Genomic DNA, 27,865 nt, shown 5'->3' with positions numbered 1-27,865 from the left:
CGTGAAGAGGATGATGATGATGGACCGGATGAAATCAACACCACATGAACTGAGGAAGTTTAGGCAGGTGCTGGGAGGACGGACAGATAACCCACAGATATATTTACAGCGTGGTTTTAAAGGCGTATTTAAGGTGATTAACGAGGTTTATTAACTGCTCACCTTTAACGAGCTGGTTAAAACGATTAGTTTGATTTCTCACCAGAAGAAAACTCAACATATTTAAACCGAACCAAAGAAGAACGAAGGTCAACTGTGATGTCTCCTGTTTTTGGACTAGAAAAGTTGCACTTGAACACCACACAATGGCCTTTGTGGTGTGTTTAAGTACAACTTTTTCCTGTTTAAGTGTTCACACCAGCAGGTGGCAGGAGTCCGTCTTCATCAATCAAATGGGGGGAAACTAGAAGAGCTCCTGTTAGCTCGGAGGCTAATTCTCACCAGAACATGAGTCCGGTACGATGCAATATGTTTATCGAATCGTGGGCTTAAACACATTTTTCTGTTCAGGCTGCACACAGCTCCCATCAAAAGGGAAACACGTCTGAAGTGCATCGATGTTTTTTTTTCTCGTCCTGGAATAACACCGTTCACCCACAGGATCAGAATATAGCAGCCAGGAGATAAATGCCAGGTGTCTTAACGTCTGAGCCAAGCCTCTGCAGACGCCTGCAGTCTATACCTGTCAGCGCGCTACTTCATATCCACAGATTAAAAAAAAGCAACGGGCTATTTTTCTTGTTTATCTCCTTGCACCGTTTTCATGCTCCCTCTGTCACACTGATAAACTCCCCAGTTAAACATGTCACACAACTTCTTTTTTATTAACAGAAAGTGCGAGTTGGGCCTCCAGCAGCCTCTCCCGAGTGTCTCCGGTTGAAGCATCTTGATTAAGGGCACCTTGGAGTTGGATGCCGACAGGCCAGACGGCATTAATCACTTTCCTTTGCTTCCGAGGCCTAGAGCCTGGAATAAAAATAAGAAATCCGACGCCGCCTGGTGTCACGGTTACCTGCTCCGCAGAGTCCTGACGGCCTTCGTCCCGCATCCATCCAGTCCCTCTTCATCCTCTGCACCAGTCGCAGCGCTGTCATGGCGACGTCGTGGTTCTTGTCACCGAACTCCAGCATCTGGGCGAAGCGGGGGATGTAAAGACACGGGTCTGATGGCGAGAGGACAGATTCACTGGTTTAGTTTATTAGGAGACATGTGTATGTGCTCGTCTCTTCATATATTCAGAATAAAGTTTAGTTTTTTGGTTTTTTAACATTTAAAGGGCATTAGATGGAGGTTCCTCTAAATTTGTAAATAATGATTTGTACCTTTATATGTTTGTGTTTCTTATTTGTGGTTTAATTTTCCTTCACGTATGTAGATGCTGCCTCTCTTGGTTTCCATCCCGCACAACAAAGAAATCACCATTTTTAATGTTTTCTATCTTCAATGTGCAAATACATAAAACAAAACAACACAAGAGACAAAAAAATGACACAGAGGGGCACGAAATGAGTTGCAAAACAAAAAAACAAAAACACAAAACAATGAGAAAGTGACAGAAGAAAACAACAAAAGGACAAAAAACAACCACAGAGACACAAAAACACCAAAACTAGGACACGCAAACAACTGTGAAGATGAACCAACTGACCGCAAAGAGAAGACAAGAGTTCAGTAAATTAAAAAAGAAATGAATTTAGAGGCCAGGTCAACACCTTGTGATGTTCGTGTGGTATTTTGTATCATGCTGGGGATGGATGTTGCCATCGAGGAGTGTCATTGCTATGGGGTGGAGGTGTCTGGTCTGGTGTAGATGGGGGCTACATGTCTAAGTAACATCCACATGAATGAATGAATGAATGAATGAATGAATGAATGCGTTTCCCAGCAGAACACTCACAAAGTGGTGCAACACACACACTAAGAGACACAAAATGACACCAAGTAGATGCGAAATAACCAAAATGAGATGCAAAACCACCACAAAGACAAAAAAAAAAACAAAAAAACAACAGCTCTGAGGACCAATAATGGCCCCCAACGCACCACAAAACAACCACAAAATGACTGATGAATGCCACAAAAAAGACACAAAACAACAACAAAGAGACATGAAACCACCACCATCCTGCTGGGGATGGACGCTGCCATCATGGCGGGTCATTTCTACGGGGTGGGGGGGTCTGGTCTGGTCTGGTCTGGTCTGGATGGGGGCTACATGTCTAAGTAACATCCACATGAATGAAATCAGGTCCACAAGTTTCCTTGCAGAACTTTAAATTGTCACAACATGGTCGATGTTATTCACTTCACCTATCAGGTGGTCATAATGTTGTGGCTGATCGGTGTATGTGTGCACGTTTCCTGGCTGTAAGTGTCCTGTAATGATCAGCGTCAGTCTCGTGTTGAAGTTTCAGAGGCTGTTTCTGTTTTTGTTCCAACGTCCTGTTGCCAAAAAACTCTCAGGATGATCCTTCACCAAAAAAACGCCGTCCAGTAAACAAGCTGCCAACGCGCCCGTATGACTTCTGTTTACAGGCCCTCGCTTCGTCTAAACAGCAGATAAACCAAAAAAAAAACAAAGGAGGCCGGATTAAGTCAACTTTTCCATTTCAAGGAAAATCACCGGGAGTCGCTCCTGAAACATGCGCAGATTTAAAAAGTCTGGCCTCCTGCAAAGCCGCCCAGTAAAAACCAGTCTCCTGGAGCTGGCTGCTAATTAGCTCCACTGGAGAGCTGGAGGATTAGCATTTAGCTCAAGTGCACCTCCAAGCAGCCTGTTTCTCATTCAGCATCCCCGTCCAGATTTTCTCAGCTGGTGAAAGGATTTAAATGGGCAAGTTTCCAACCACAAACTCACTTCTTAACCCTTGTGCTGCTGCTCATGTGTCTCTGAGAAGCTACAGGAATATTTCTGCAGCATCAGAAACATCAGCTTTAGCCATGAAACAACGTGGCAGGTGACCAGCACGTCTCTCTTTTTTATTTTAATTTAAAGATTATTTGACCAGGCTGAGAATTTAACAATGAGACTTAAAAGAAATCCTTTTTTTTTTTTCCCCACCACAGACAAAAAAAAAAAAAGTAAGAGTTTCATGCGGCGTCTATGACAGTGGAGTCAAATATCCTTGAAGTCCGTGGCTCTGTTTAAAAAGCAGACCAGTGGAAAGCTGGTAGAGCCAGCTGGTAATAAGATCCAGGCTGATCCCTTCCCCCTCTGCACCATGTAATGATACGTCTGCAGAAACTGGCCATCGCTGCTCCAAGTTTTACTGGAGCGTCTGTACAAAAAAAACAAAAAAAAAAACAAAAAAACAGGCTGAATCAATCTGCGACGCCCAAACAACCCGGCGGTCATTCTGTGATGGAGCGCTGCCGTTTACCTTTTGAACCTGCTCCGCCGACATTACCCAAAAATGACTCTGCCCGCCCCCAGAGAAGAGCAGCAAACTCACTGTTAGTGGACTCAAAACTGCAATGCATTCTGGTTCGTTTCGTGCAGGATATGGTGCGAATGGCTCTGCCACATATCAGAGCTCGATTCTGCAGAATTATTTTTAAATTCCACTGAGACATTCAGACACAATGTCATTTTGTTTGCTCTTTGGATTTTACATTGTGAAAAATGGACCGTAAATGTATTATTTTTGATTTTAAGCAGATCTGAGTTCGGTGACATTTGACCACGACCATATTTACCACAATACACGGAAACACTTAAGTGTAAATAATGTCACTCTGAACATTTACAGCCACTGTCACAACAGAATTCTGCCATACTGATGTCTAACCTCGTAAAAACAAGCCAAAATACTTATAAAAGTTAATGAATAGACCCAAAAAACAAACAAAACAAGCACAAAGAGATGTAACGCATGCAATAAAAGAAACAAAATAACGCTAAAGGGCACTAAATGAGACACAATCAACCCCAAAAACAAACATAATCAAAATGAGATGAAAAACCACCACAAACACAAAAGAAAACAACTCAGAGGACAGAAATCGTCCCCCAAAACCGACAAAACCACCACAAAAGGACACACAAATAATTAAAAAAGGTGCACCAAATCACTGCAAAGAGAAGGCAATGTTATATATAATAATAATAAAAAAAGTGCATAAATGTGCAAAACCATTTAAAACGAGAAACAGAACAACCACTAGGATACTTAAAATAACTACAAAGAGACGTAAAACATTTATAAACAGGCAAAAAAAGCTTTCAAAAGCCAATAAACAGAAAAGGTGCACAAATGTCACAAAAAGGACATAGTGTGCTCATATATTAATTTATTCATTTATCATAAGGCTCTGATGTGCTACTGTACTGTACATTAAGAGACATTATGCTTTTGTTTTGTAATAAACCTTTAAGTTTTATTCCAAAAGAAAAAAAAAGTTATGATAGTTTTACCCTCTTAACTGTTTCTGGTTTGTCCATAAAACCTGACATAATCAAGTTTTAGTCAAGTTTTGATAAAATAACAAAATGATGATGATGATTTACTAGTTTTTCCCTCTCTAATGTATCTGTCTGGCTATAAAAACCTGATATAATGCAGAATAGTAAAGAATAGAATATCTTTATTGTTATTGTACAGGTACAGTTAAGGTACCTGGGACAAAAACAAATAAAAAGATAAAGGAAATGTAAAAAAAAAAATACATAAAACATACATAATTTCTTTATTATTGTTTAAGGCCGCCAATATGCCAAAAATAAAGACATTTAACTCATATGTTTTATATTTTAGTTTTAATCTAAGGGGGTTCTGTTTTTCAGAAGGGGGCCATTGCCCCGCTGTGCGCCCCGGAGACTATTGTCTACAGCTCCGCCCCTGCCAGCTGTAACCTCGTTGGGGGGAGGAGCGTTCACACGTGACGCACTCTGCGGAGCGGCCGAGGGAGGAGCCTCTGAGCTGATGACGTGAGGACATCTGCGCGGTGCTTCTGACCTGATTGGCCGCCACTAAATCATGGGCGTGTCCAAAGGGAGATCACGACGAAAGGGGGAAAAAAAAAAAAAAGAAGGGAAAAAAAATAGAGCAGACGTTATAAACTCCCTCATAAGAGAGTTTACCTCGGTAACGTACGGCCGCAGCGGAGCTCCTCTCAGCCGGACGCGACTCGGTCCAAACGGAGAAAACGGAGAAATAACCGAGGATTAACGAAGATACGGGGTGGGAAAATTAAAAAAACAAAAAAAAAAAAAAACGGATTACCCACTCACCGGAGAAAGGGAAAACAAGCGACGCTTCGCGGACGAGGGAGGATGAGCTGACCGTTGGTGGAAGTTGGAAGCGGCGCGAGGAGGTGGAGGACGCGGACACGGACGGACCTCCACCACCCGGGCCCTGGGCGAACTGGGGGGGGGGGTTTAAACTTCGCCATCGATGCTGTTTTAACACGGATTTATAAAAAAAAAAGGCACCCCGCTCATTTTTATAATTCATTTAGCTCGTTTTTCCTCCTCCTCCACTACTCACTCACTTGTTCGCCGGGGCTGTACTAGCGCTAAGATTTTGTCGCGAGAGCCGATGCCAGCGGCAGACTGCAGGCTGCTCCATCATGGCCGGATCATGAGGTGTCTCACGTACCTCCTCCTGCTTCCAGAAACCCTAAAAAAGTCCACGAAGGTCGGCAGGCTGCCGGTATGTTATGAGATTCTGACTCTGTCCCTGTCGAGCAAGAAGAAGAAGAAGCAGCAGCCGCCTCCTCCTCCTCCTCCGCAGCAGCAGCAGCAACAGCAGAAGAAGAAGGAGAAGATGGCTGCGGAGTTGTACCCCACTAACACCACCAACACCACCACTAACCTGGCCAATGGCACTACGGTAGCGGACACGGAGAAGACCAAGGAGGTGCAGGTGTGCCAGGCCAGCAGCAGCAGCAGCAGCAGCAGCACCGCGACCACCCCGACCACCCAGCAGAACATCAACAACAACAACGTGGACCCACCCAGCTGGCAGTGCAGCCACCCGACACTCAGAGAGAGGTAACAAAAAACACAGCGAAACGTCTCCCAAATGTCAGGAATACTCCCAAAAGTCACGCCAGGGTGCGGATAAATAGCCTAATAGTCATAATCACGTAGTTACAGTACATTTGAGTCACTAAAACCCACTACATTTACATGCTTATCGTGGAGCAAACCCTTTTTTTTTCTGCAAGTTCTGATAAATTTAACCATAATAACCTGATATAATGTGGTTTTACTTAGATGACTTCCCCAAAACAGACCCACTTAACTCACATTCTGATATATAATGGTTTAAAAAAGGCAATTAGAGCACATTTCAATCACTAAAACAACATAAAACTGCACTAAGACCACTCAATTTATATGCTTTTCTTTTTGGAATGAACCTTTTTCTACGAGCTTTAATAAATTTACTAGTTTTACCAGCAAAAACCTAATAAAATCTGGTTTTAGTCCGCTGATTTGTCAAAAACAAAGACACTTAACTCATATTTAAATACATAAAAGGTTAAAAATATAAGCAGCACATATGAATCACTAGAACCACTACATTTATATGCATTTTCTACGAGCTTTGATGAAATAACACCACAATAAGAAAAGGATTTACTAGTTTTACCAGTAATAACTCTATATAATTTGGGTTTAGTCCGTTGTTTTGCCAAAACAAAGACACTCAACTCATATTTAATTGTGTAATAGTTAAAAAAAAAAAAGGGTTATTGAAGCACATGAGAACCACTAGAACAACATAAACTGCACTAAAACCTCTGCATTTACATGTTTTTCTTTTTTTTTTTGCAAGTTATGACAGATTTAGATAGTTTTACTCTGAAATGTTTCTGGTTTGCCCATAAAAGTTAGTTTTCCCACTGAAAACCTAATAGAATTTGGTTTTGCTCAGCTGATTTGCCAAAAACAAGACACTAAAAGCTGACAATAAAAACATAAAACTATAAAATCACTACATTGTATATATGCTTTTTATTTTAGAGGAAACCTGTCCTGCACAAATGCACTGACAATCATTTACTTGCTTTTCTAAAGTGTCTGTTTAGCCATAAAACCCTAATGTAATTTGGTTTCACTCTCCTGATTTGCCAAAAATAAGACATTTAACTTATATTTATAGTATTTTTGTTGTTGTCAGCTTTTCCACCACAGCTATAATCTATGAAAATAAACCAGTGTCTCCAGGCAAAGCAGTGTAGGAGGACTCTGTTATTCAATACTTGAGGCTTATTCGTTTTTTAAAAAAAAAAAAAAAAAAAAACCCTGCTCTTCTTTCAGGAATGCCTTGATGTTTAACAATGAGCTGATGGCCGACGTCCACTTCATTGTCGGTCCCCTGGGGGGGTCGCAGAAGGTCCCCGCACACAAGGTAAAGACCTCTCGGAGAAACTATGAATTTAAAGCAACGTTTTAAAGGTTATCGTCCCTGCTCCTGCATTGAGCCCGGTAGAAAAGACCGACTCTGACGCATCTATCTCCCCTCTTCTTCTTCTTCTCTGCTCTCAGTATGTGCTGGCCGTGGGAAGCTCCGTCTTCTGTGCCATGTTTTACGGCGATCTGGCGGAGGAGGAGTCTGAGATCCATATCCCAGATGTGGAACCTGCTGCTTTTCTAATTCTGCTGAAGTAAGCCACTCACACACACTCACGGCTGACCAGAAGCAGAGCACGACAAGCGCAGTCAGTGTCACTTCAAAGCGCGTTATTACTCATCCAGAGCTGAGCCGAGGCGAACGCCAGAACGCTGCGAGCGCCAGAGAGCGGCGGCGGCGGCGGCGGCGGCAGCACAGTGATCTGTAATTGCTGGTTTTCTCTGAGCTCTTTGTTCAACTAGAAACGTTTTTTTTTTCCCTTATTCCTCATCCCCAAGCCCGACAGTTCTCTTATATATGCAGACTGGTAGTTAGAAATAACAAGGCTTTCATTCAGCGGCGTTGAACTGCTCGCATCGCAGTTTTAAGTTATCGTAAAAATCCGATCTGATAAGAAATGAGAAGCCGAGGTATAAGCTCCTAGGACATTTAAGATCGGATGCACACTTATACTCAATATTAAACGATCTGTATCAGACCAGAGGACATCTCTACGTTTTATAAGAAACATTTTATCAGTTTCTGCATCACATTTCTACACATTCAACCTCCGTTCCTTCTCCCAGGTACATGTACAGCGACGAGATCGACCTGGAGGCGGACACGGTGCTGGCCACCCTGTACGCCGCCAAGAAGTACATCGTCCCCGCCCTGGCCAAGGCCTGCGTCACCTTCCTGGAGACGAGCCTGGAGGCCAAGAACGCCTGCGTGCTGCTGTCCCAGAGCCGCCTGTTCGAGGAGCCCGAGCTGACGCAGCGCTGCTGGGAGGTGATCGACGCCCAGGCCGAGCTGGCGCTGCGCTCCGAGGGCTTCTGCGAGATCGACCTGCAGACGCTGGACATCATCCTGAGGCGGGAGACCCTCAACGCCAAGGAGGTGGTCGTGTTCGAGGCGGTCATGAACTGGGCCGCGGCGGAATGCAAGAGACAAGGTTTGGGCGCCACCACCCGCAATAAGCGAGACGTCCTGGGCAAGGCGCTGTTCTTGGTTCGCATCCCGTCGATGAGCCTGGAGGAGTTCGCCGACGGGGCGGCGCAGTCCGACATCCTGACACTGGAGGAGACGCACAACGTGTTCCTGTGGTACACGGCGGCTAAGAAGCCCCAGCTGGACTTCCCTCTGACGGCGAGGACGGGCCTGGCGCCTCAGCGCTGCCACCGCTTCCAGTCCTCGGCGTACCGGAGCAACCAGTGGCGCTACCGGGGCCGGTGCGACAGCATCCAGTTCGCGGTGGACAAGAGGATCTTTATCGCCGGCTTGGGCCTGTACGGATCGAGCGGCGGCAAGGCCGAGTACAGCGTCAAGATCGAGCTCAAGAGACAGGGGGTGACGCTGGCGCAGAACCTGACAAAGTTCGTGTCGGACGGGTCGAGCAGCACGTTCCCGGTGTGGTTCGAGCACCCGGTTCAGGTGGAGCAGGACGCCTTCTACACCGTCAGCGCCGTGCTGGACGGGAACGAGCTCAGCTACTTTGGGCAGGAGGGCATGACGGAGGTGCAGTGCGGGAAGGTGACGTTTCAGTTCCAGTGCTCGTCCGACAGCACCAACGGGACGGGGGTCCAGGGAGGACAGATCCCCGAGCTCGTCTTCTACGCGTGAGCTGCTCCCGGACTATATGATATTAGGTTTTATTCTCGCCCTCCCAGCCTTCAAAAGTAATGTAGCATTAAAAGACACTAAAATGGCCTGGTTAGTTCTTCAAAGGACTTATTTTAAAAAAAAAAAAAAAAAAAAAGCAAAGGAGCTGTTGTTTTATTTAATTTAATGTTATTTTTTTATTTAAATGCTGATTTAACGTTATTTGCTCTTGACGCTCGCGCTGCTGTAGAAACAACATTAACACGGCGGTGATCTGTGGTTACGTAATCAAGCTGAGCTCCACAACTGGAACGAGTCGCGGCTGCTTCATATTGTGCGAGTCTATAAAACAATGTTGTTGCTAAAGTCCAAGCGGCAGCAGGAGCAGAACTTTATGTAGTGTTTATGATTAGATTAAAACAAAAACGTAGAAACCTTGTCAGAGAAAGTCGTTTTGCACTTGAGAGGACGGCCTCGGAAACGTTGTGTCTTTTTTTTTTTTTGTAAAATATGATTTAACTGTTAACAGCTGGATGCCGTTAAAGAGCAGATGTATTCTGTACGAGGATGCTTATACACCTGACGATGAAACATAAAGGATATAATGTGATGGAAGCCACACGGACGTCGCTCACATCTTTGTGAAGCCTGGGTGAGGGGAGGGAGGCGGGGGATCAGAGGAGCTGCAGCGCCCTCTGGTTACTGCACAGGGAACTACACCCTGATCCAATCAAAACATCAAGCTCATGCAGATATGAATTAATTAATTAATTAACTAACGAGTCTCATTCTATTTATTTCTTGATGGAAAAGTCAAAGGGCCTTATTTATTTTTGTTATATTTTGGTTAGCGGACTTATAAAAACAGAAAAACACAAGTTAAGCTCCACTTGAATGAAGTAAAAACCTTCATCACAGTCATTTACTGCAATATTTGAGGTGAACTCACAACCAAACTACTCATTTCTGCAGCTTAATGACTTAATTAAGGCTTAAGAAATGTACAGGACCAGACAAAGACTAGAAAATATAAATGAAACCATAACAAAAGCTAAAGTTTGAAGAGTAAATAAATGACCTGACGTTCACTGTAACGACTGAGACAAACAGCGTTGATCATTTCTTGTTATTGTTGGTTTTAGGATAAAAACATATTAAATAAAATGGTTTTTAAACATAGGAATATTTAAAAGGTACGTATCAACCTGCAGTATTTCCCACTAGAGTCATGCTAACTCTCCCTTTCTCCACCTTTGCTTCTTTGACTCTATTATTAACGCAAACAACAGCCCGGTCTTTGGATAATCATTGGGCTCAAACATTGGATAAAGAGGTTAAACAGATGATAAGCAATAAATAAATAACCCCAAATTAAGATTTAACAACTTATAATGAAAGAAAAACTGGACGTGAAGTTTAGAAGCTCTGTTTCGCCTTCTAGCGAAGCTGCAATATTATGAAACGTTCAGAGACGCCTTTTAAATTATTTATACAGCAAATGAGACCAACACACTCCAGTTCCATTGTTGACGAAATATCTTTGGGTTTTAGATAAGTGGTTGAGACATTCAGTCTCCATTTCTTATGTCGCCAGGTGAAATGATCTGTGTTTTATCAGCATGAATGTTTGAGTAAAATGTGGTGGAGGTCGGTACCTATAGCTGGAGCGTTGATGCAAAGTTCTCTGGCCAGTACCAGAAAAGTTCTGCCCAAGACGTAGACGTTGACCTGCGGAGGAGAAGCAGAAACAAAACGTAAACCTTCACGTCGCTGGTTAAAACCCTACTTCTCTAATCCCGCGTGTCCTTGTTCTATCTCCCGGTGCCATCAAAGCCAATCAAAGTCACTTACGAGCCTTTACTTTAGCTTTCAGCCCGAGCAGCAGAGTAAAACTGTTACGTCACCGTCAGGTTAAATGTTCTGGTTACGCAACGGACGTCAAGGTTTTTCAGAACATTTCGCTTCAATACGTGCGATTAAAAAGGCTGAGCTTTAGGGGGATTTGAAGGTTCGATTCATATCTAATCAACAAATCTGCACTCGCTGTTCCTGCATTGTCCCCCCCCCCCCATCCCTTCCCCTACAGGTCAATATCCCGTATCTAAACTAGAGATGCGGTCGATGCAGCTGCACGTTGGAAATCATAAACTGATCAGCTGATCATTAATGTGACCTCACGGCCTGAACGGAGGTTTTACCATCAGACTCCAAACAAAAAGCAAAGAGGTTAAACGAATTAGGTTTTAACTAATAAAACTAAAGAAAATCTGTCAACCGCCAAAATGATAATAAAAAAAATCAAATACTTTGTCTTTTAAGGAACATTTCCTGATTTAAGTCTCATTTCTGTAATAATCATTTATTTTTCGACCACTATCGAGAACTTGAAACATTATTCCAACCTTGAATTAATAGTTATTAGGTATTAACTTGATTAAAACTGAGAATTTAGTGAAATCTGTCAAGTAACAACAGTAGTTACCTTTTATAGGGGGATTTTCAGCGCGTCTTTGGGTTGTTTGTCTATAAACCAAATGGGTCCAGATAAATTGAATCATTGGGAAAATAATCTGCAGCTCAGGTTCATTTTTCTGCCATAACTGAGATTTTTTCTAGATCTAAACCAGATTATTTGGAAAATTTACAGAGAATTCAACAAGATCAGTCAACGCCAAAAAAAAAACGTGCATCAAACGTTTCCTGATTTAAGTCACATTTCTGTAATAATCATTTATTTTTCGACCACTACTGAGAACTTGAAACATTATTCCAACTTTGATTTAATAGTTATTAGGTATTAACTTGATTTAAACAGAGAATTTAGTGAAATCTGTCAAGTATCAACAGATGTTCACTAAAAATGCACCTTTTGCCTTTTATAGGGGGATTTTCAGGATGTCTTTAGGTTGTTTGTCTATAAACCAAATGGGTCCAGATGAATTGATTCATTGAGAAAATAATCTGCAGCTCAGGTTCATTTTTCTGCCATAACTGAGAATTTTTCTACATCTAAATCAGATTATTTGGAAAAATTTACAGAGAATTCAACAAGATCAGTCAACGCCAAAAAAAAAAACGTGCATCAAACGTTTCCTGATTTAAGTCACAAATTTCTGCGTTTCAGATGGAAAATGGTTCGATGACCTGTTGCATGAACGTCGACACTTGCGGCTTAAAAACGATCCGCTGGGAAAATAATTGGCAGCGCTTCAAAAAAACCAGAGTCCGACATTTATTTTTCTACCATTACTGAGAACCTCAGACATTATTTCAGCTCTAAACTTGATGATGATTGAAGTCTAGAAACTAGAAACCCGGTTTGTTTGCAGGAAGAAGGGTTTGTGTGTCGTCAGGGTTATCACAGTGGAGCCTCCCATCACAGATGTTTCATTGTTTTGGGCCCCACCAACACCTCCAGAAGGCTGCGCAGTAAATCCTGGCCGACCCCCGCTCAGCCTGAAAAGCCCTCTTGATGGATAACTGTTGAATAACAAAGCTGCACGGCTGCACATCTATCATCTTCCCGCTGGAATTAGCTTTCGGGATGAAGCCGAGAAAAACCTGCAGCGAAGACGCCGGAGAAAGCTGGAGGAATCGGGTCGTGAACTCGGGTCAGATCTCTGTCATTCCTTCAGGCCCGACTCTCACCAGACGTCCTGGGGGGGTTTTTTCTGGGAGCAGACAGACGGACTCTCGCTCTCGTCCCCGTCCCCCCGTCCCCCCGTCCCCGTCCCTCCCCTCTCTGGAGTCGGACAGGGACGCAGATGCTCCCCTCAGCTATTCTGGGAGCCGGATTCCAACGAGGAATTTATACACAAAAGCAGAAACGACGGCGGTGGAGGAAGTGGAACAAGTGTGGTCATTTTAAAGTTTTAAAAAAAGGCAGAGCTACCGTGTGATTATGGCTAAAACGAGGATGTTGATCATTACTTGAGACTGTCGGTCTCAGGAGATTCAGCAAAGAGACATATTTTCTATTTCCAACCGAACCAGACAGAGCTGCAGAAAGCAACTTGTTTATAGCTTAGACTTTAGATGGTAACGAAACACAAGGGGAATTAACTGGAGGAAGGATAATTTCATTTATGTTTTCAGCTTTGCAAAAAGCAAAACAAAGTTTTGAAAGTTGCCAGCGTTGACCAATCAAGTTTGAGCACACTTCCTGGTTGCCCATTTGTTGCCCAATTCGTCTTGGCCAATAAGTATAAGAGCTTCCGGGTCTCCCATTTCTAGGCGAAGTAGGGTTTAAGAAAGCTTCCTGCTTGGGCCAATCACATTTGAAAGCGCTTCCTGGTTTCTTGCTTGCAGTGAAAGCAAAAAAGTTCGAGGACCCTTTTGGTTTTTCCCATTTATAGTCCAACAAAGATTGGTCTATTGTCTTTCAGAAAACTGCCTGGTTTCCCGTTCGTAGTCCAATTTGTCTTGGCTAATTATGTTTTAACGAGCTTCCTGGTTTCCCGTTTGTAGTCCAAGGATTGTTGGTCAATCAGTTTATTTCCATTCAGGTGAAAACGTTCAGGAAAGTTTCACTTTAGTCGCTCAAGTTGTAAGTCCGACCATCGGGATTCGTCCCAAAGCTAAACCAGAAACCATTAAAACATTCTCCATCAGCCCAACATCAGTCAGACGTTAATCTTAGAAGTTGGTGGAGAACAAAAACAGAGCTACGAAAACAGAGACTGTACTAAACACACACTCTAATCTTGTGTCTGCTGAATGTGAATAAGTTGTGAGAACACTCACACTAAAAAGTTTCAGGGTAAAAGAAATAAAAACAAAGAAAAATAATGACCCAGACTCTTTGTTTCCAAACTCACTTCCTGCATCACCTTTGACCTGCTGTACTTCCTACGCTATAAAGATTTATTACAGATCTTTAAAGCCCTTTCACTTTGAGTTTAACCCCCCAAAATGATAAGATTTAGATAATCAGATAGATGAATTATTGGTAACACAGCTTGTGCTTGGACTAAATCTTAAATCTAGTCTGAGAGACTCTATTTAGACTGGATCTAAATCCCTTTCTTCCCTTCGTCTAACGCTGAGCTTGCGTCTCTGACATGAATCACCCCGACTTTAAAAGTGTCAGCAGTCGAGGAGTTTGTGGTGAAAACCCGAGAAGCCGAGGAAAACATAATCCACCGCGGCGCTAAGTGAAACTTTCCGGGTCGGGGGGGTCAACTCAAAACAAGCTCACGATCAGAAGGTGGAGTCACTCGATACTTCTGGGCTCGACAGGTGGAAGCGAAGGAGGCTGCTTTTAATTAAAGGATCCCTGATTTGTGCGACTGAAGCCGGCTCCGGTGACATTAGCCAACGTCAACAACTTTAAACTACAGAAGCAAACAGTTATGTTTGTTAATGAAGATCTGAGAACGAAATGCCGACTGTTGGATAGAAGAGAAGTTGGTGGAAATGTTGGATTTCACATGAAAACAAGTCCCTTTGTTCACCTACACTTGTGCTAATTTAAACTTTGTCTAATTGACTTTTCGCAAGACTACCAAACCGTCATAGGCTGATTCATTGGGAAAATAATTTGCAGCTCTTAAAAACTTGAGTATCAGGTTCATTTTTCTAGATCTAAATCAGATTATTTGGAAAATTTACAGAGAATTCAACAAAATCAGTCAACGCCAAAAAAAACGTGCATCAAACGTTTCCTGATTTAAGTCAAAAATTTCTGCATTTCAGATGGAAAATGGTTTGATGACCTGTTGCATCAATGATATGTTGCCATACATCCTGGCAATCGTGACTATGCAAACAAAGTCCAATAAGCTAATTGGGGGAGCGGTGTGGTCGGACACTAGGTGCCCCCAGAGTTTCGCTGGGGGAGTCGTGTTACTCCCGAAGCCAAAAAACAAAACAGGAGTGGAGCCTTAAAATAAACAAGTATACACAGGACTGCTCCAAGGTAAGGCTAGCATGGGCTAAAGCTATAGTGATAGCTAGCTAGTTAACATCGAGCTAACAAGACGCTCATATACACAAAACTGTATATCAAAGTTATGGCTACTATTGGCGAATATTAGTAATATTAACTAGCTAACTAACGTTAGCTGAACTAATGTTAGCTAGCTAGCTAGCGAGAACACGTTATCTAGCTAACTTTAGCTGTTAGCCAGTTTGCCAACAGGAAATTTTATCTGTCGTGTAGCATTTTGTGAATGGACAGTCTACTCCTGAAGCTGAGCTCGTTGTGTTTGAAGTAGAGGTCGTGAGGTTTCTCAGATTTTGCTATTGACAATAAATCGTATTTTCCCCATTCGTTGCATATTTTAACATTTTGATTATATCCCTCCACTCCAAACCGAAACTCATTTTGCCTCAATCTGGAGGAGATCCAAAAAATAATCACTGACACGCACCAATTTACGTCTTCCAGCCATGACACTGTGTTGAGACTCCATTGGCGTCAAGAAGCTTAATGGGCTAGCAACAGTAACTAAGGGGGCGTGGCTTCTGCGAAAGTTCATAAGTGATATTCAATTCAATTCAATCTTGTTTATATATTGCTTCAGTAACAATACAAATTGTCTTTGTTGGAGCAGAATCAGTTCCCAACGGAGAGACTTTCCGCTGCAAAACCTTTGGACATTCAGAGTTGGGAATATAAATAAAATAAAAAAAACTTCCCTTGCCCACAAAATATTAGCAGACGACCAAGATTTCTCCAACTGGGTGTTTACCCTACATGGAGCTCAAAGAGAACGGACTCATTCCAACAACCAGAGAGAAACCAGCACATCCACAGTCTACTTGGTTATTAGAGGTTTACACAAGTTTTATGCCAGTTTTATTTCCGATTACCATCAAGTGTCTGAAAAATCTGATTCTCTTTGTGTTTGGTACCAACACACCTGTGGTTCAAAGAAACGCCTGAGTCACAGTAATAAACTAAGAACCTGTTAAACGTCCCCCTGCAGAGGACAGCTGATATTTAAAGTCAGTATTGATCCGGTTTATATATCAATACTAAGCCACGTCCTTAAGCAGCTTTGTGAAAAACAGGTTGTTAAATCCGACCATTCATCCAAACAATGCAGGAGAGACCAAGTGGCCGGGGTGTGGATCCATAAAAAACAAAACAAAACAAAAAAAAGATTGGTGGAATATAACCGCCTCAGCCTCAACACTCAGCATTAACAAACGCCTCGACCCCACCCTCACGAAATCCACTTCAAATCCACTCCCAGCCTCAAAATGCCAGGGTGGGTGTGTGCAGGGTGGGAGGAGGGGTGGCCGGCTCCTGGGGCGACAGCTGGGCGCATAAAAATAAAAGCCCCTGACCAGCTGTGACTCCGAGAAATGCCCCACCAGCTCCACCAACTCCACCAGCTCCACCACACCCCTGACTCACTGTGAATCGGCTGCCATTAAATATGCAGACAACCGGTGGGAGGAGGCGGAGGAGGAGGGGGGGGGGCTCTCTCTAAAATTATACGCACACAACTCAGGTTTAATTACACGGGTGAAAGTACGAGTGGTTGGGAAGAGGTGCATCATGGGAGTCGTGGTGAAAGGTAAGACGTCAGACACAAAAATAAATTTACTTATTTACGTATTTGTTTGAATTAGAGTTTTAAGATTTAACAATAAGGACTAAAAAGGTGTTTGTTCTTCTATCAAGTAACAAAACAAGCAGCGTCATTCTAGTGTAAAAGTGATAGTTAGTTGTAGGTTTAGTTTTTGGAGACGTACCTGCAGAAGGTCGCTGAGATCCAGGAGCATGTCTGAGAAATCGAGTCAAGGCGACTGAAACCGAAAGGAAGTAGAAGCTGAGCAGAGAAGAAATAACAACGAATCTGGACATAAAGATGGACGACAGGATCCCAGAGAGTTTTATATCTGATATTTTTATCCTGTTTTCTTAATGTTTTTGTTCTTGATAGTGCAGCAAAATACAAGTATTAATGAACTATTACCTTCCTAGCCTCCCAGTTAATAGTACGTCTCCAAAACCCTCCAGCTAACAGTAGCTCTTCCTAGTCTCCCAGGCAATAATAACTCTTCCGAGACTCGTAGCTAATAGTAGCTCTTCCTAGCGTGCTAGCCTCCCAGTTAATAGCAGTTCTTCCTAGCATCCTTGTCACCCAGCTAACAGTAGCACTTCCAAGCCTCCCAGTTAATAGTAGCTCTTCCTAGCAACCTAACCTTATAGCTAATAGTAGCTTGTCCTAGCATCCTTGTCTACCGGCTAACAGTAGATGTTCCTAGAATCATTGTCTCCCAACTAACAGTAGCTCTTCCCAGCATCCTAGCCTCCCAGCTAATAACAGCTCCTCCCAGCATCCTTGTCTCCCAGCTAACAGTAGCACTTCCAAGCCTTCCAGTTAATAGTAGCTCTCCAAAACCCTCCAACTAATAGTAGCTCTTCCGAGCATGCTAGTCTCCCAGCTAACAGTAGCTCTTCCTATCTTCCTTGTCTCCCAGGCAATAATAACTCTTCCTAGACTCGTAGCTAATAGTAGCTCTTCCTAGCGTGCTAGCCTCCCAGTTAATAGCAGTTCTTCCTAGCATCCTTGTCACCCAGCTAACAGTAGCACTTCCAAGCCTCCCAGTTAAGAGTAGCTCTCCAAAGCCTCCCAGCTAATAGTAGCTCTTCCTAGAACCTTCCTAGTAATGTAGCTCCCAGCATCCTTGTCAACCAGCCTAATAGTAGATTTCCTAGAATCTTAGCTACCAGCTAACGTAGCACTTCCTAGCATCTAGCTCCCAGTTCCTAGACTTCCAACCTCCAGCTAATAGTAGCTCTTCCCAGCAACATAACCCTATAGCTAATAGTAGCTCGTCCTAGCATCCTTGTCAACCAGCTAACAGTAGATGTTCCTAGAATCCTTGTCTACCAGCTAACAGTAGCACTTCTTAGCATTCTAGACTCCCAGCTAACAGTAGCTCTTCCTAGCCTTCCAGCCAGATAGCTGGCCATTGGCTGTAATCCTTGTGTTGTGTTCAAGTTCAACATTTTGGTCTGGACATAAGAGAGTCGTTCCTTTGTTGCCTTCAGTTCTTTGACTTCCTGATTTTCTAGCTTTGCACATGCTCAGTAGGCTCCCGGCGCCTCAGTAATGAACCGAAATAATTTTAGGAGGAAAACACAACAACAACACGTCTGGATCATCGGGAGTCATCCCATCCTCCCCGGTCGCCGTGGTGACGGCGTCTCCGTGGCGACGGGTGCACCTACCAGGATGGATTAGTGAGGCTCCTCCATACAAAAAAAAAAAATAATAAAAAAAAAAGGCCTCACAATGGAATTAGCAGCGGTGCAGATGAAATGGAAAAGATAATCCCAACACACACCGTCTGGAGATCACAGACGAGTCCCTTAATCAGGAAAATAAACAGCAGCAGGTCCTTCAGCACATCTGGGTCCACCAGACAAAGTAAAATAAAAAAAAACACACCTGCACCTTATCTGGTGCAACAGGAAGGATATTAAGATTTGAAGGATTGCCTCATGATTTCTCAAGTCCGCCAGGTGCAAACATCCAAACAGGACGTAATTACTCCTCCCAGCGAATCCATGGCCGTGAATAAATTTCTTCTTAATGATGTCTAAGTGACGGGGGGGGGGACAAAATCCACAGACCTCGTTCTGAGTGATTCCTCAGACGCCGGAGCTGCTTAAATAGAAAGTCAATCTGCCTTTTTTTTAATATTAAATTTCACGTAAAGTTTTTGCTTTTGTTCTGTCGAGCTGCTCCAGAGGGAAGTTAAGACGACGCTTTATAATTTGACAGATGTTCATTTACACTCGTATCGGCTCCAGATGAAGGTTTTTCCCAAGAAAAACAACATTTTACTCATCGGAAGCAAAAACCCCAACATAGTTTTCTCTCCATTTTCTTTGACCTCGGTTGAATCAGTCACGTCTGGGATGAACGGGAAGTGACTCAGTCCTCATCACCCAACATCACTAGTGTTGAACCTCGCTAATGCCCTCGTGGCTGAATAAGAGCAAATCCCTGCTGCATAAACCTGCCGGAAGAGCGGAGGAGCAGCAGATTAATGCTCGTGGTTTTAAAATTAGATCCATCGACGCGGCCGGGAGGAAATCTCCTGCACCCAGAGCAGGTAAAAGGCTAACGTTTGTTCACAGGGGGAAACTTTAAAGGAGCTTTTTTGCATCTGACATTTGCAGCGTCGATCAATACTGACCTCTAATTAAGGAAGAGTTGATAATAAAATATAATTTACAACCTCCCTGTCCTTTTCTGCCATTGGCTGAAGATTTGGGTAGGAACGATTTGCTACGTAGCAACACTGACATCGGCACCATTTTAGCCGTTTTAAGTTTATTGAAGAAGTTTGGAAAAATTAAAGTTTAGATTCAGGTTTTAATCAAAGTCACAGCTGCTCAGACAGTTTAAATATTAATTTTACACACACATCTTTTGAATAGGAAATATAGTAATAGCTCTTCCGAGCCTCCCAGTTAACTGTAGCTCTTTCTAGCATCCTAGCTTCCCAGCTATTAGTAGCTCTCACTAGCATTCTAGCTTCCCAGCTATTAGTAGCTCTCACTAGCATCCTAGCTTCCCAGCTATTAGTAGCTCTTCCTAGCATCACAGCCTCACAGTTACTGGTAGGTCTTCCTAGCATCCCAGCTAACAGTAGCTCTTTCTAGCATTCTAACCTCCCAGCTAATAGCAGCTCTCCCTAACATCCTAGCCTCCCAGCTAATAGTAGCTTTTTTAGCTACCTACCCTCCCAGCTAATAGTAGCTCTCCCTAACATCCTAGCCTCCCAGCTAATAGCAGCCCTTCCTAGCATCTAGCCTCCCAGCTAATAGTAGCTCTTCCTAGCCTCCCAGCTAATAGTAGCTGTCCCTAACATCCTAGCCTCCCAGCTAATAGTAGCTCTTCCTAGCATCCTAGCTTCCCAGCTATTAGTAGCTCTCCCTAGCATCCTAGCTTCCCAGCTATTAGTGGCGCTCGCTAGCATCCTAGCTTCCCAGCTATTAGTAGCTCTTCCTAGCCTCCCAGCTAAAAGTAGATCTTTCTAGTAGCCCAGCCTCCCAGCTAATAGTAGCTCTTCCTAGCACCCTTGCCTCACAACTAATGGCAGCTCTTCCTAGCATCCTAGCCTCCTAGCTAATAGTAGCTTTTCAAAGAATCCTAACCTCCCAGCTAATAGTAGTTAGCATCATGGCCTCACAACAAATGGTAGCTCTTCCTAGCCACCCAGCTAATAGTAGCCCTTCCTAGCATCCTAGGCTCCGAGCTAAAAGTAGTTCTTCCTAGCATCATGGCCTCCCAGCTAAGAGTAGCTCATTTAGCCTCTTAGCTAATAGTAGCTCTTCCAAGACTCCCATCTAATAGTCGCACTTCTTTGCTTCTTAGCCTTCCAGCTAATAGCAGCTCTACCCAGTCCTATAAACTAGACTATTTAATTCAAATTATTTAGTTTCAACTAAAATTATATAACTGATGAACAACTTAAAGTGAAAAGATGATGTGTTTTAAATTAACTTTTAAATGATTTTAAAGGCGCCAGGCTGATGGTTCGCTGGCACAATAAATAATCATTTATATGTTTTAGGACCTTTTGGAGAGGAAGGGACATATAAATGTAATAAGCTAGAACAGGGTGGAGAAAGACAGGAGCTGGGGACATGAACGATGTGTGGCTGGTTCTCGTTAAACTCAACTCCAGGTTAGACGGGTGTTTCCTTTTGTCCCTGATCCTCACCCAGCTCTGGAAAAGGAAGCGAGCGTGGAGCTATTTTTACTGCAGCTTCACTCCCCCCAAACGTTCGCCGACACAAAAAGGGCCCAGTCAACAATGCAGCAGGAAGGCATTACACCCAGCTCGCCTCTTTATTCGTTAGGTAAACCCGTCCCGGCTGAACTGCACTCCGGTTACATAACACAATCATCCTGGGAGGCGACGTGAGTCAGAAGCAACAAGCACGAAAACAAAACGAAAACAGAGCTGCTCTGCTTATTAGAACGGATGAAGCTAAACGTCCCATCATCCCCACGACGACGCAACAATCTCAGTTTTTTTATCAGCGGCCTGTTTTCAGATTATGGGGTTGAGAGTTAGCTAGAAAAGGCCTCTGGTGAGACCGTGCACATGGAAATTAATCAGCAAAGACGGGCGTTTTCGCTAACTGCAGTGGTTGATTAAAAACGTAATGAACTTGACAGTTGTGCTGTTTGTCGTTTGTCGTGTTTCTTTAGGCCAGTAACTCTGGTCTGACCGGATCCCTGCACACATTTGCAGTTTGAGTTCGTCTTATCTGAAGTCAGGCTGCAGTAACAATACGCTAATAGTATGGCATCCAGACGTCCTTCTCCCCAGCAACATTTTCTGGGTTTCTAACATTTTCTAGCTCCTCGTGAAGAATTTCAAGGCGTTTCCCAACAATTTGAGATATGAAATGCTTCCAGAAAATTCTGCTCTACCCCACAGCCTCCTTCCAGCTGGTGAGGCTTCAATGGGAGGCGCCCAAAAGGCATTTTTAACCAGTAGCTCTTCCTAGCTTCCAAGCTAACAGTAACTCTTTATAGCCTCCTAACTAACAGTAGCACTTCCTAGCATCCCAGCTAATCGTAACTCTTTATAGCCTCCTAACTAACAGTAGCATTTCCTAGCCTCCTAGCTAACAGTAACTCTTTATAGCCTCCTAGCGAACAATAGCACTTCCTAGCATCCCAGCTAATTGTAGCTCTTCCTAGCCTCAAAGCTAATAATGGCTCATCCTAGCCTCCAAGCTAATAGTAGCTTGTCCTAGCCTCCTTACTAATAGTAGCGCTTCATAGCCTCTCAGCTAATAGTAATTCTTCCTTTCTTCCTATCCTCCTAGCTAACAGTAGCTCTTGCTAGCCTCCCAGCCAATAGTAGCTCTTCCTAGCTTCCTAGTCTCCCAGCTAATAACAGCTCATCCAAGCCTCCAAGCTAATAGTAGCTTGTCCTAGCCTCCTGACTAATAGCAGCGCTTCATAGCCTCTCAGCTAATAGTAATTCTTCCTTTCTTCCTATCCTCCTAGCTAACAGTAGCTCTTACTAGCCTCCCAGCCAATAGTAGCTCTTCCTAGCCTACCAGCTAATAATAGCTCATCCTAGCCTCCTTACTAATAGTAGCGCTTCATAGCCGCCTTACTATTAGTAGCACTTCATAGCCTCTCAGCTAATAGTAATCCCTCCCAGCTTCATATCCACCTAGCTAACAGTAGCTCTTACAAGCCTCCCACCTAATAGTAGCTCATCCTAGCCTCCAAACTAATAGTAGCGCTTCATAGCCTCCCAGCTAACAGTAGCTCTTCCTAGTCTTCTATCCTCCCAGCTAATAGTAGCACTTCATAGCGTCCCAGCTAACAGTGGCACTTCCTTCCCAGTTAATAGTAGCTCTTAATACCATCATAGCCTCTCAGCTAATAGTAGCGTTTCATAGCCCCCAAGCTAATGATAGCTCTTCCTAGCTTCCTTGCCCAGCTAATCGTAGCTCTTCCTAGCTTCCTAGCCTCCTAGCTAATAGTAGCTCTTGCAGTTCCTCCTTTGTACCAATAACGTCAGTATTCTGTGGAAATGAACGGGAAGGATACGAGGCGTGCCCTCGGTCCTGCAGACCAAGTAGATGCAGGCGGCGATGACGTGGGACGACTTGCGGCCGCGGGTCAGGTGTTTGGTGAGCGCCATCTTGTAGAAGTTGAGGGCCGTGTCCAGACAATGCTTGTTCAGCTGCAGCTGGTGACCCAGAGTGTTGATGTGCTGCTTCGCTGAGGACAACAAATAGAAAATAAGAAGCAGGTCAATTGCTGCTGTGAACGGCATCGAGTGATTGACTATTTCGGGAGAGTAAATATGTTTTGAAGAAATCCTGAATAAATTCAACTTTTAAACATGTAAGCAGAGACAATTTCTGGTCACATCTCATTTCCCTTTTATTATTATTATTATTATTATTATCATCATTTCATACTCTCACTGTCCTGTGGAACTGGTTCAGGGAGTGGTTGTCAACGGCAACTGTCAATCATCATGATGTAACATCCTGTTTTTACAGCGTTAAATAACCACAACTAAACGTCTCCACAACAACATTGTCTAAAATAACGTAAACCATCTGTGAGGAAAGTGTATTTCACGCCCACTAATATGGAGGGGGCGGGGCTTATGACCTATACAGCAGCCAGCCACCAGGGGGAGCTCTACTAGCTTTGACTTCAGTCAAACTTCAATAAAACCAAACAAACATCTGCAAACACGTCAGGACACAGACATCTGCAGAGAAGCGTGAAGGTTTAATTCTACACAACGTGCGCAAATGTACATGTCCCGGCACAAGCCTGAGTCACGACATCGTTACACGCAACCACACAAAAATACATGTCTCAGCAGTTTATAATTACTGGCATTCAGCGGTGAAGTGTGTGTGTTTAAGTTCTTGTTTGTAACACAATGTGATGGCCGACACCGTTGGGATTATCAACACTGTGAGGACATTTTTCTGACACACACACACAACTTTTTGTTTTATTTTTTTAGGGTAAAAGGTCATAATTAGTTTAGGATTTAGGATCGAGTGAACGCAGCTTATCAGTGGAAAGTTTGTGTGTGTTTGTTGGTTCGAGACCCGAGATGAGCTCAACATGTCCTCATAACTGAGTGTGATGTCTGGGAATGTGAGAGCTCGTCGTGTCTCGTCTCGTTGTTTTCACGGATCAGAAACCGGCGACGAGCCAACGTCAGCGTGTCAGAACGACACCGAACCATCGTCATCGTCGTCGTCGCTCAAACACATCTGGACGCGTGGTTTGTGGTTTTTAAACATTTTACGAGTCTCAAAACCAACAAAGAAAACAAAAGACAACAACCAGCTGGTGGGTACAGTCATACCGGCCAGAACATTAGGAACACTCATGAAAACCCTGTGGATTTGTTTCTGTTAAAACGCTGTTTCATTTCACTGTGTCACGATGTCATATTATTATTACAAAATCAATTAAAAAATAAAAATTGATGCAAAAAATTGTGTTTTTACTGAATAAAATAGGAGCCTAATAAGATTAACAATAACTGAAATAACCAATATAATTGATAAAGTGTTACATTATCCAGGCTTTTTTGATTTAAATGATGGAAATTGTATTTGTATATTTATTTATTTTCTTATTATCTAATTTATGTATGTATGTGTCATTTTCTTTAACCTGAGTGTTTGATTGTGGGTGTGAGGTGTTGATAAATGTTTGTGCGCATTATATGTGGAAAAACTCAATGAATATACTGTTAAAAAGAAATAAAATTGTTGTTTTGTTGATGAAACAACATGTTTCATCATAGAGAAGAATCAAAAAACAGTTTTCCTCTTTAACACACATAAGATAAATTAAATTAAATTAAATTAAGTGTAAAGGAATAAAATAAGATAAAAACATACAAAATAAACATTCTAGAGAAAAAAACAGTCTATTTACACAGTTGCAGCTTAAGTTTTATAGCCGTAGGTGCAGACTTGTTGTTTTTGTTTAGTTTTAATGTTGATGTTGCAGGAGGTGGAGATGAGGTCGATCTGGTTTCTCTTTCACTACAATCCTGAAGTTAATGTTAAGTTAATGCACATCCAGAGGGAGAAAATCTTTTTTTTCTGTTGTGACAAATCAGCCTGTGTCAAAGTCTCCGCCTATATTTTGTTCTCTGAATAATCCTCCCTTTAATCCAAACAATTACATGTGCAATAAGGTGGCGTCTTCGTGGATCAACGGATTAAGACGCCAACAATGTAACCGCAACATCTCCAGTTTGAGTCCAGACAAAGAGCTTAAAATCATTTAAGGGAGGGCGCTACCTGCACCATCATTTGTCCCAACGTATAATACCTGCTCTCCCATAACAAACAAACACTCGACGAAACGACGAGTTCCAACAGGAACGTTTTGGCACAGGCTGTTATTTATGAGCTATTAAACGCTAGCAGGGTTAGCCGCGAAATTAGACACTGGGCGTTTATCAGTATGTATCACACTGTTCTTGTGAAACGTCGTCAGTCGCTGGATTTAATTTTTTCAGTTCCAAATAGACATCTGACCAAGTTCAAAATGGCCGCCGTGTGTCCTCCAGAGTTTGGACTTCAGAAAACAAACCTGTCAAGTCCAAACTTCCAAGAACGTAGGTCAGACGTTCACAGTATTCACAAACGTTCACTGTGCCACTTTTATTTCACGCTTCACAACTTACAATTCCAACAAATGTTTTGTAAACAAGATGGCCGCCTCCACTGTGCAATCTACAAAGCTTCACATGTTTTTTCTAAATGTATTTATTACATTCTTTTGTATTTTAACCTCTTTTTTTTTTTTAAAGTTTCATGTTATATAAATAAAAGGAGGAAAAAAAAGGCTCCATCACGCGGACAAAGCTAGTTAGCCTAGCGTATTTTAGCGGTTCCATCACGCAGACAAAGCTAGTTAGCCTAGCGTATTTTAGCGGCTTCCAAGATGGACGTCTACTAAGTAAAGTACTATAAGTAAAGCTGAAACTGTTTAATTGTTGTTTTCTTTTAATTTGTTACATTTTAGCCTCTTTTTTTTAATTTAATTCTATAAAGATCAATGGAGAAACTCCACCATGAAGAAAAAAGCTAGTTAGCTTAGCAGGTTTTACTAGCTCCCATATCCTTTGGGCACAAGTGAATTTTACACGGCCTTTAACATGACCTATGTAAGTGTTTTAAAAGAGCAAATTAATGATTCGTTTCTTGCCATGTTGTGCAATATCTGAACTGAACAAAAAAATAAAATAAAATAAAAATAACAATTGCTCTTCTACTTCCTTCGTAGCCGGCGTCACAGATAATAACTGGGGCAAAGACTCGTGCTGCAGCTGTAATTAGGCTCCTCTGCACAGTTTTTTAAAAAGTTATTTCTCTGCCCTTTATTTGACTCCAAACCTCCAGAAACAGCATCAGAATCTTAATCAGAGCCTCTTAAAATACATAAATAACACCTCGTAGCATTTAAGGAAAATCTGGGACGCCCTGAAGCAGTGTGACATTTACATACATGTCTGAGGCAGGGAGCTATAAATACACCTGGATGTGGTTTAAAAAAGCAAAACGAGACTCAGAAACGTGGCAACGCGTCGAGTTCAGGGGACGAGTTCAGCTCCGGAGAGTTTTCATGTGAACAAACAGGTTTGATGTGAAACCTGAAGAAGAAGAGTTTGGTTTAGTTTGAAGTAACTGAAGTAACTCATCGATCATTTAATCAGCATCGACTCACTGGACTCCTTCCTTCCTCCCTTCCTTCCTTCCTTCCTTCCTTCCTCCCTCCCTCCCTCTCACTTTTCTTTCCTTCCCTTCTTCCTTCCTTCCTTCCGTCCTCTTTTCTTTCCTTCCCTCCTTCCTCTCTCTCACTTTTCATTCCTCCCTTCTCTTCCTTCCTCTCTCACCTTTCCTTCCTTCCTTCCTCTCACTTTTCCTTCCTTCCTCTCACTTTTCCTTCCTTCCTTCCTGATTCCCACTTTTCCTTCCTTCCTTCCTTCCTTCCTCTCACTTTTCCTTCCTTCCTTCCTTCCTCTCACTTTTCCTTCCTTCCTTCCTTCCTCTCACTTTTCCTTCCTTCCTTCCCATATCCTTTCCCTTCCTTCTTCACTTTTCCTTTCATCCTTTCTATCCTTCTTATTCCTTCCCTCCTTCCATTCCTTTCCTTCCATTTTCATTCTACTCCTCACCTTCACTTACATTCCTTCTCACCTTTCCTCACCTTCTCTCCTCTTCCTTCCTTCCTTCCTTCCACTCTCACTTCCTCCTCTTCCTTTCTTCCTCTCTCACTTTCCTTCCTCCTCCCTTCCTTCTCCTCCACCTCCTCACTTCTTCCTCCCATCCTTTCGTTCATCTTCACCTTCATTCTTCCTTCCTCTCACTTTTCCTTCCTTCCTTCCTGATTCCCACTTTTCCTTCCTTCCTTCCTTCCTTCCTTCCTCTCACTTCCTCCTTCCTTCCTTCCTCTCACTTTTCCTTCCTTCCTTCCTTCCTCTCACTTTTCCTTCCTTCCTTCCACTTTTCTTTCTTTCCTTCCGTCCTCTCACTTTTCCTTCCTTCCTTCCTTCCTTCCTTCCTTCCTTCCTTCCTTCCTCTCTCTCACTTTTCCTTCCTCCCTTCCATTCCTTCCTCTCTCACCTTTCCTTCCTTCCTCCCTTCCTTCAGTCCTCTCACTTCCTTCCTTCCTCTTCCTCCTTCCTTCCTTCCTTCCACTCTCACTTTTCCTTCCTTCTTTCCTCCTTCCTCCTCACCTTCCTTCCTTCCTTCCTTCCTTCCTTCCTCCCTCTCTCACCTTTCCTTCCTCCCATCCCTTCGTTCATCTGTCACCTTTCCTTCCTTCCTTCCTCTCACTTTTCCTTCCTTCCTTCCTTCCTTCCTTCCTCTCACTTTTCCTTCCTTCCTTCCTTCCTTCCTTCCTTCCTTCCTCTCACTTTTCCTTCCTTCCTTCCACTTTTCTTTCTTTCCTTCCGTCCTCTCACTTTTCCTTCCTTCCTTCCTTCCTTCCTTCCTCTCTCTCACTTTTCCTTCCTCCCTTCCATTCCTTCCTCTCTCACCTTTCCTTCCTTCCTCCCTTCCTTCAGTCCTCTCACCTTTCCTTCCTTCCTTCCTTCCTTCCTTCCTTCCTTCCTTCCTTCCACTCTCACTTTTCCTTCCTTCTTTCCTTCCTTCCTCTCTCACCTTTCCTTCCTTCCTTCCTTCCTTCCTTCCTTCC

At 43.1% G+C, this 27,865-nt stretch overlaps 2 protein-coding genes across 2 annotated transcripts in view; one reads left to right on the top strand and one right to left on the bottom strand.

Moving 5' to 3' along the window:
- LOC125024081 (transcription factor IIIB 90 kDa subunit-like) overlaps positions 1-27,865 on the bottom strand; it is an 86,961-nt gene that overhangs the window by 54,234 nt on the left and 4,862 nt on the right. The window contains exons 4-7 of the mRNA XM_047611750.1: positions 22,715-22,888; positions 16,863-16,894; positions 10,814-10,886; positions 1,013-1,162 (exon numbers count right to left, since the gene is read on the bottom strand). Coding sequence (XP_047467706.1) covers positions 1,013-1,162; positions 10,814-10,886; positions 16,863-16,894; positions 22,715-22,888 — 429 coding nt within the window. The remainder of the gene's footprint in view (positions 1-1,012; positions 1,163-10,813; positions 10,887-16,862; positions 16,895-22,714; positions 22,889-27,865) is intronic.
- LOC125024084 (BTB/POZ domain-containing protein 6-B-like) lies at positions 5,021-9,777 on the top strand. Its single transcript, XM_047611755.1, has 4 exons — positions 5,021-5,992; positions 7,268-7,358; positions 7,496-7,614; positions 8,147-9,777. The coding sequence occupies exons 1-4, from the start codon at positions 5,538-5,540 to the stop codon at positions 9,177-9,179; spliced, it is 1,698 nt and encodes a 565-aa protein (XP_047467711.1). The 5' UTR covers positions 5,021-5,537; the 3' UTR covers positions 9,180-9,777.

The sequence above is a fragment of the Mugil cephalus genome, chromosome 17 (assembly GCF_022458985.1).
Source record: "Mugil cephalus isolate CIBA_MC_2020 chromosome 17, CIBA_Mcephalus_1.1, whole genome shotgun sequence".
Classification (NCBI taxonomy): Eukaryota; Metazoa; Chordata; class Actinopteri; order Mugiliformes; family Mugilidae; genus Mugil; species Mugil cephalus.
Note: the sequence above shows the minus strand (reverse complement) of the source record. Positions and strands in the feature narration are given on the sequence as shown.

Coding starts and splice junctions, on each gene's coding strand:
- LOC125024084 (XM_047611755.1), top strand. CDS start 5,538: ATGCCAGCGGCAGACTGCAGGCTGCTCCATCATGGCCGGATCATGAGG. Junction 5,993..7,267: donor CACCCGACACTCAGAGAGAG/GTAACAAAAAAC, acceptor CTCTTCTTTCAG/GAATGCCTTGATGTTTAACA. Junction 7,359..7,495: donor AGAAGGTCCCCGCACACAAG/GTAAAGACCTCT, acceptor CTCTGCTCTCAG/TATGTGCTGGCCGTGGGAAG.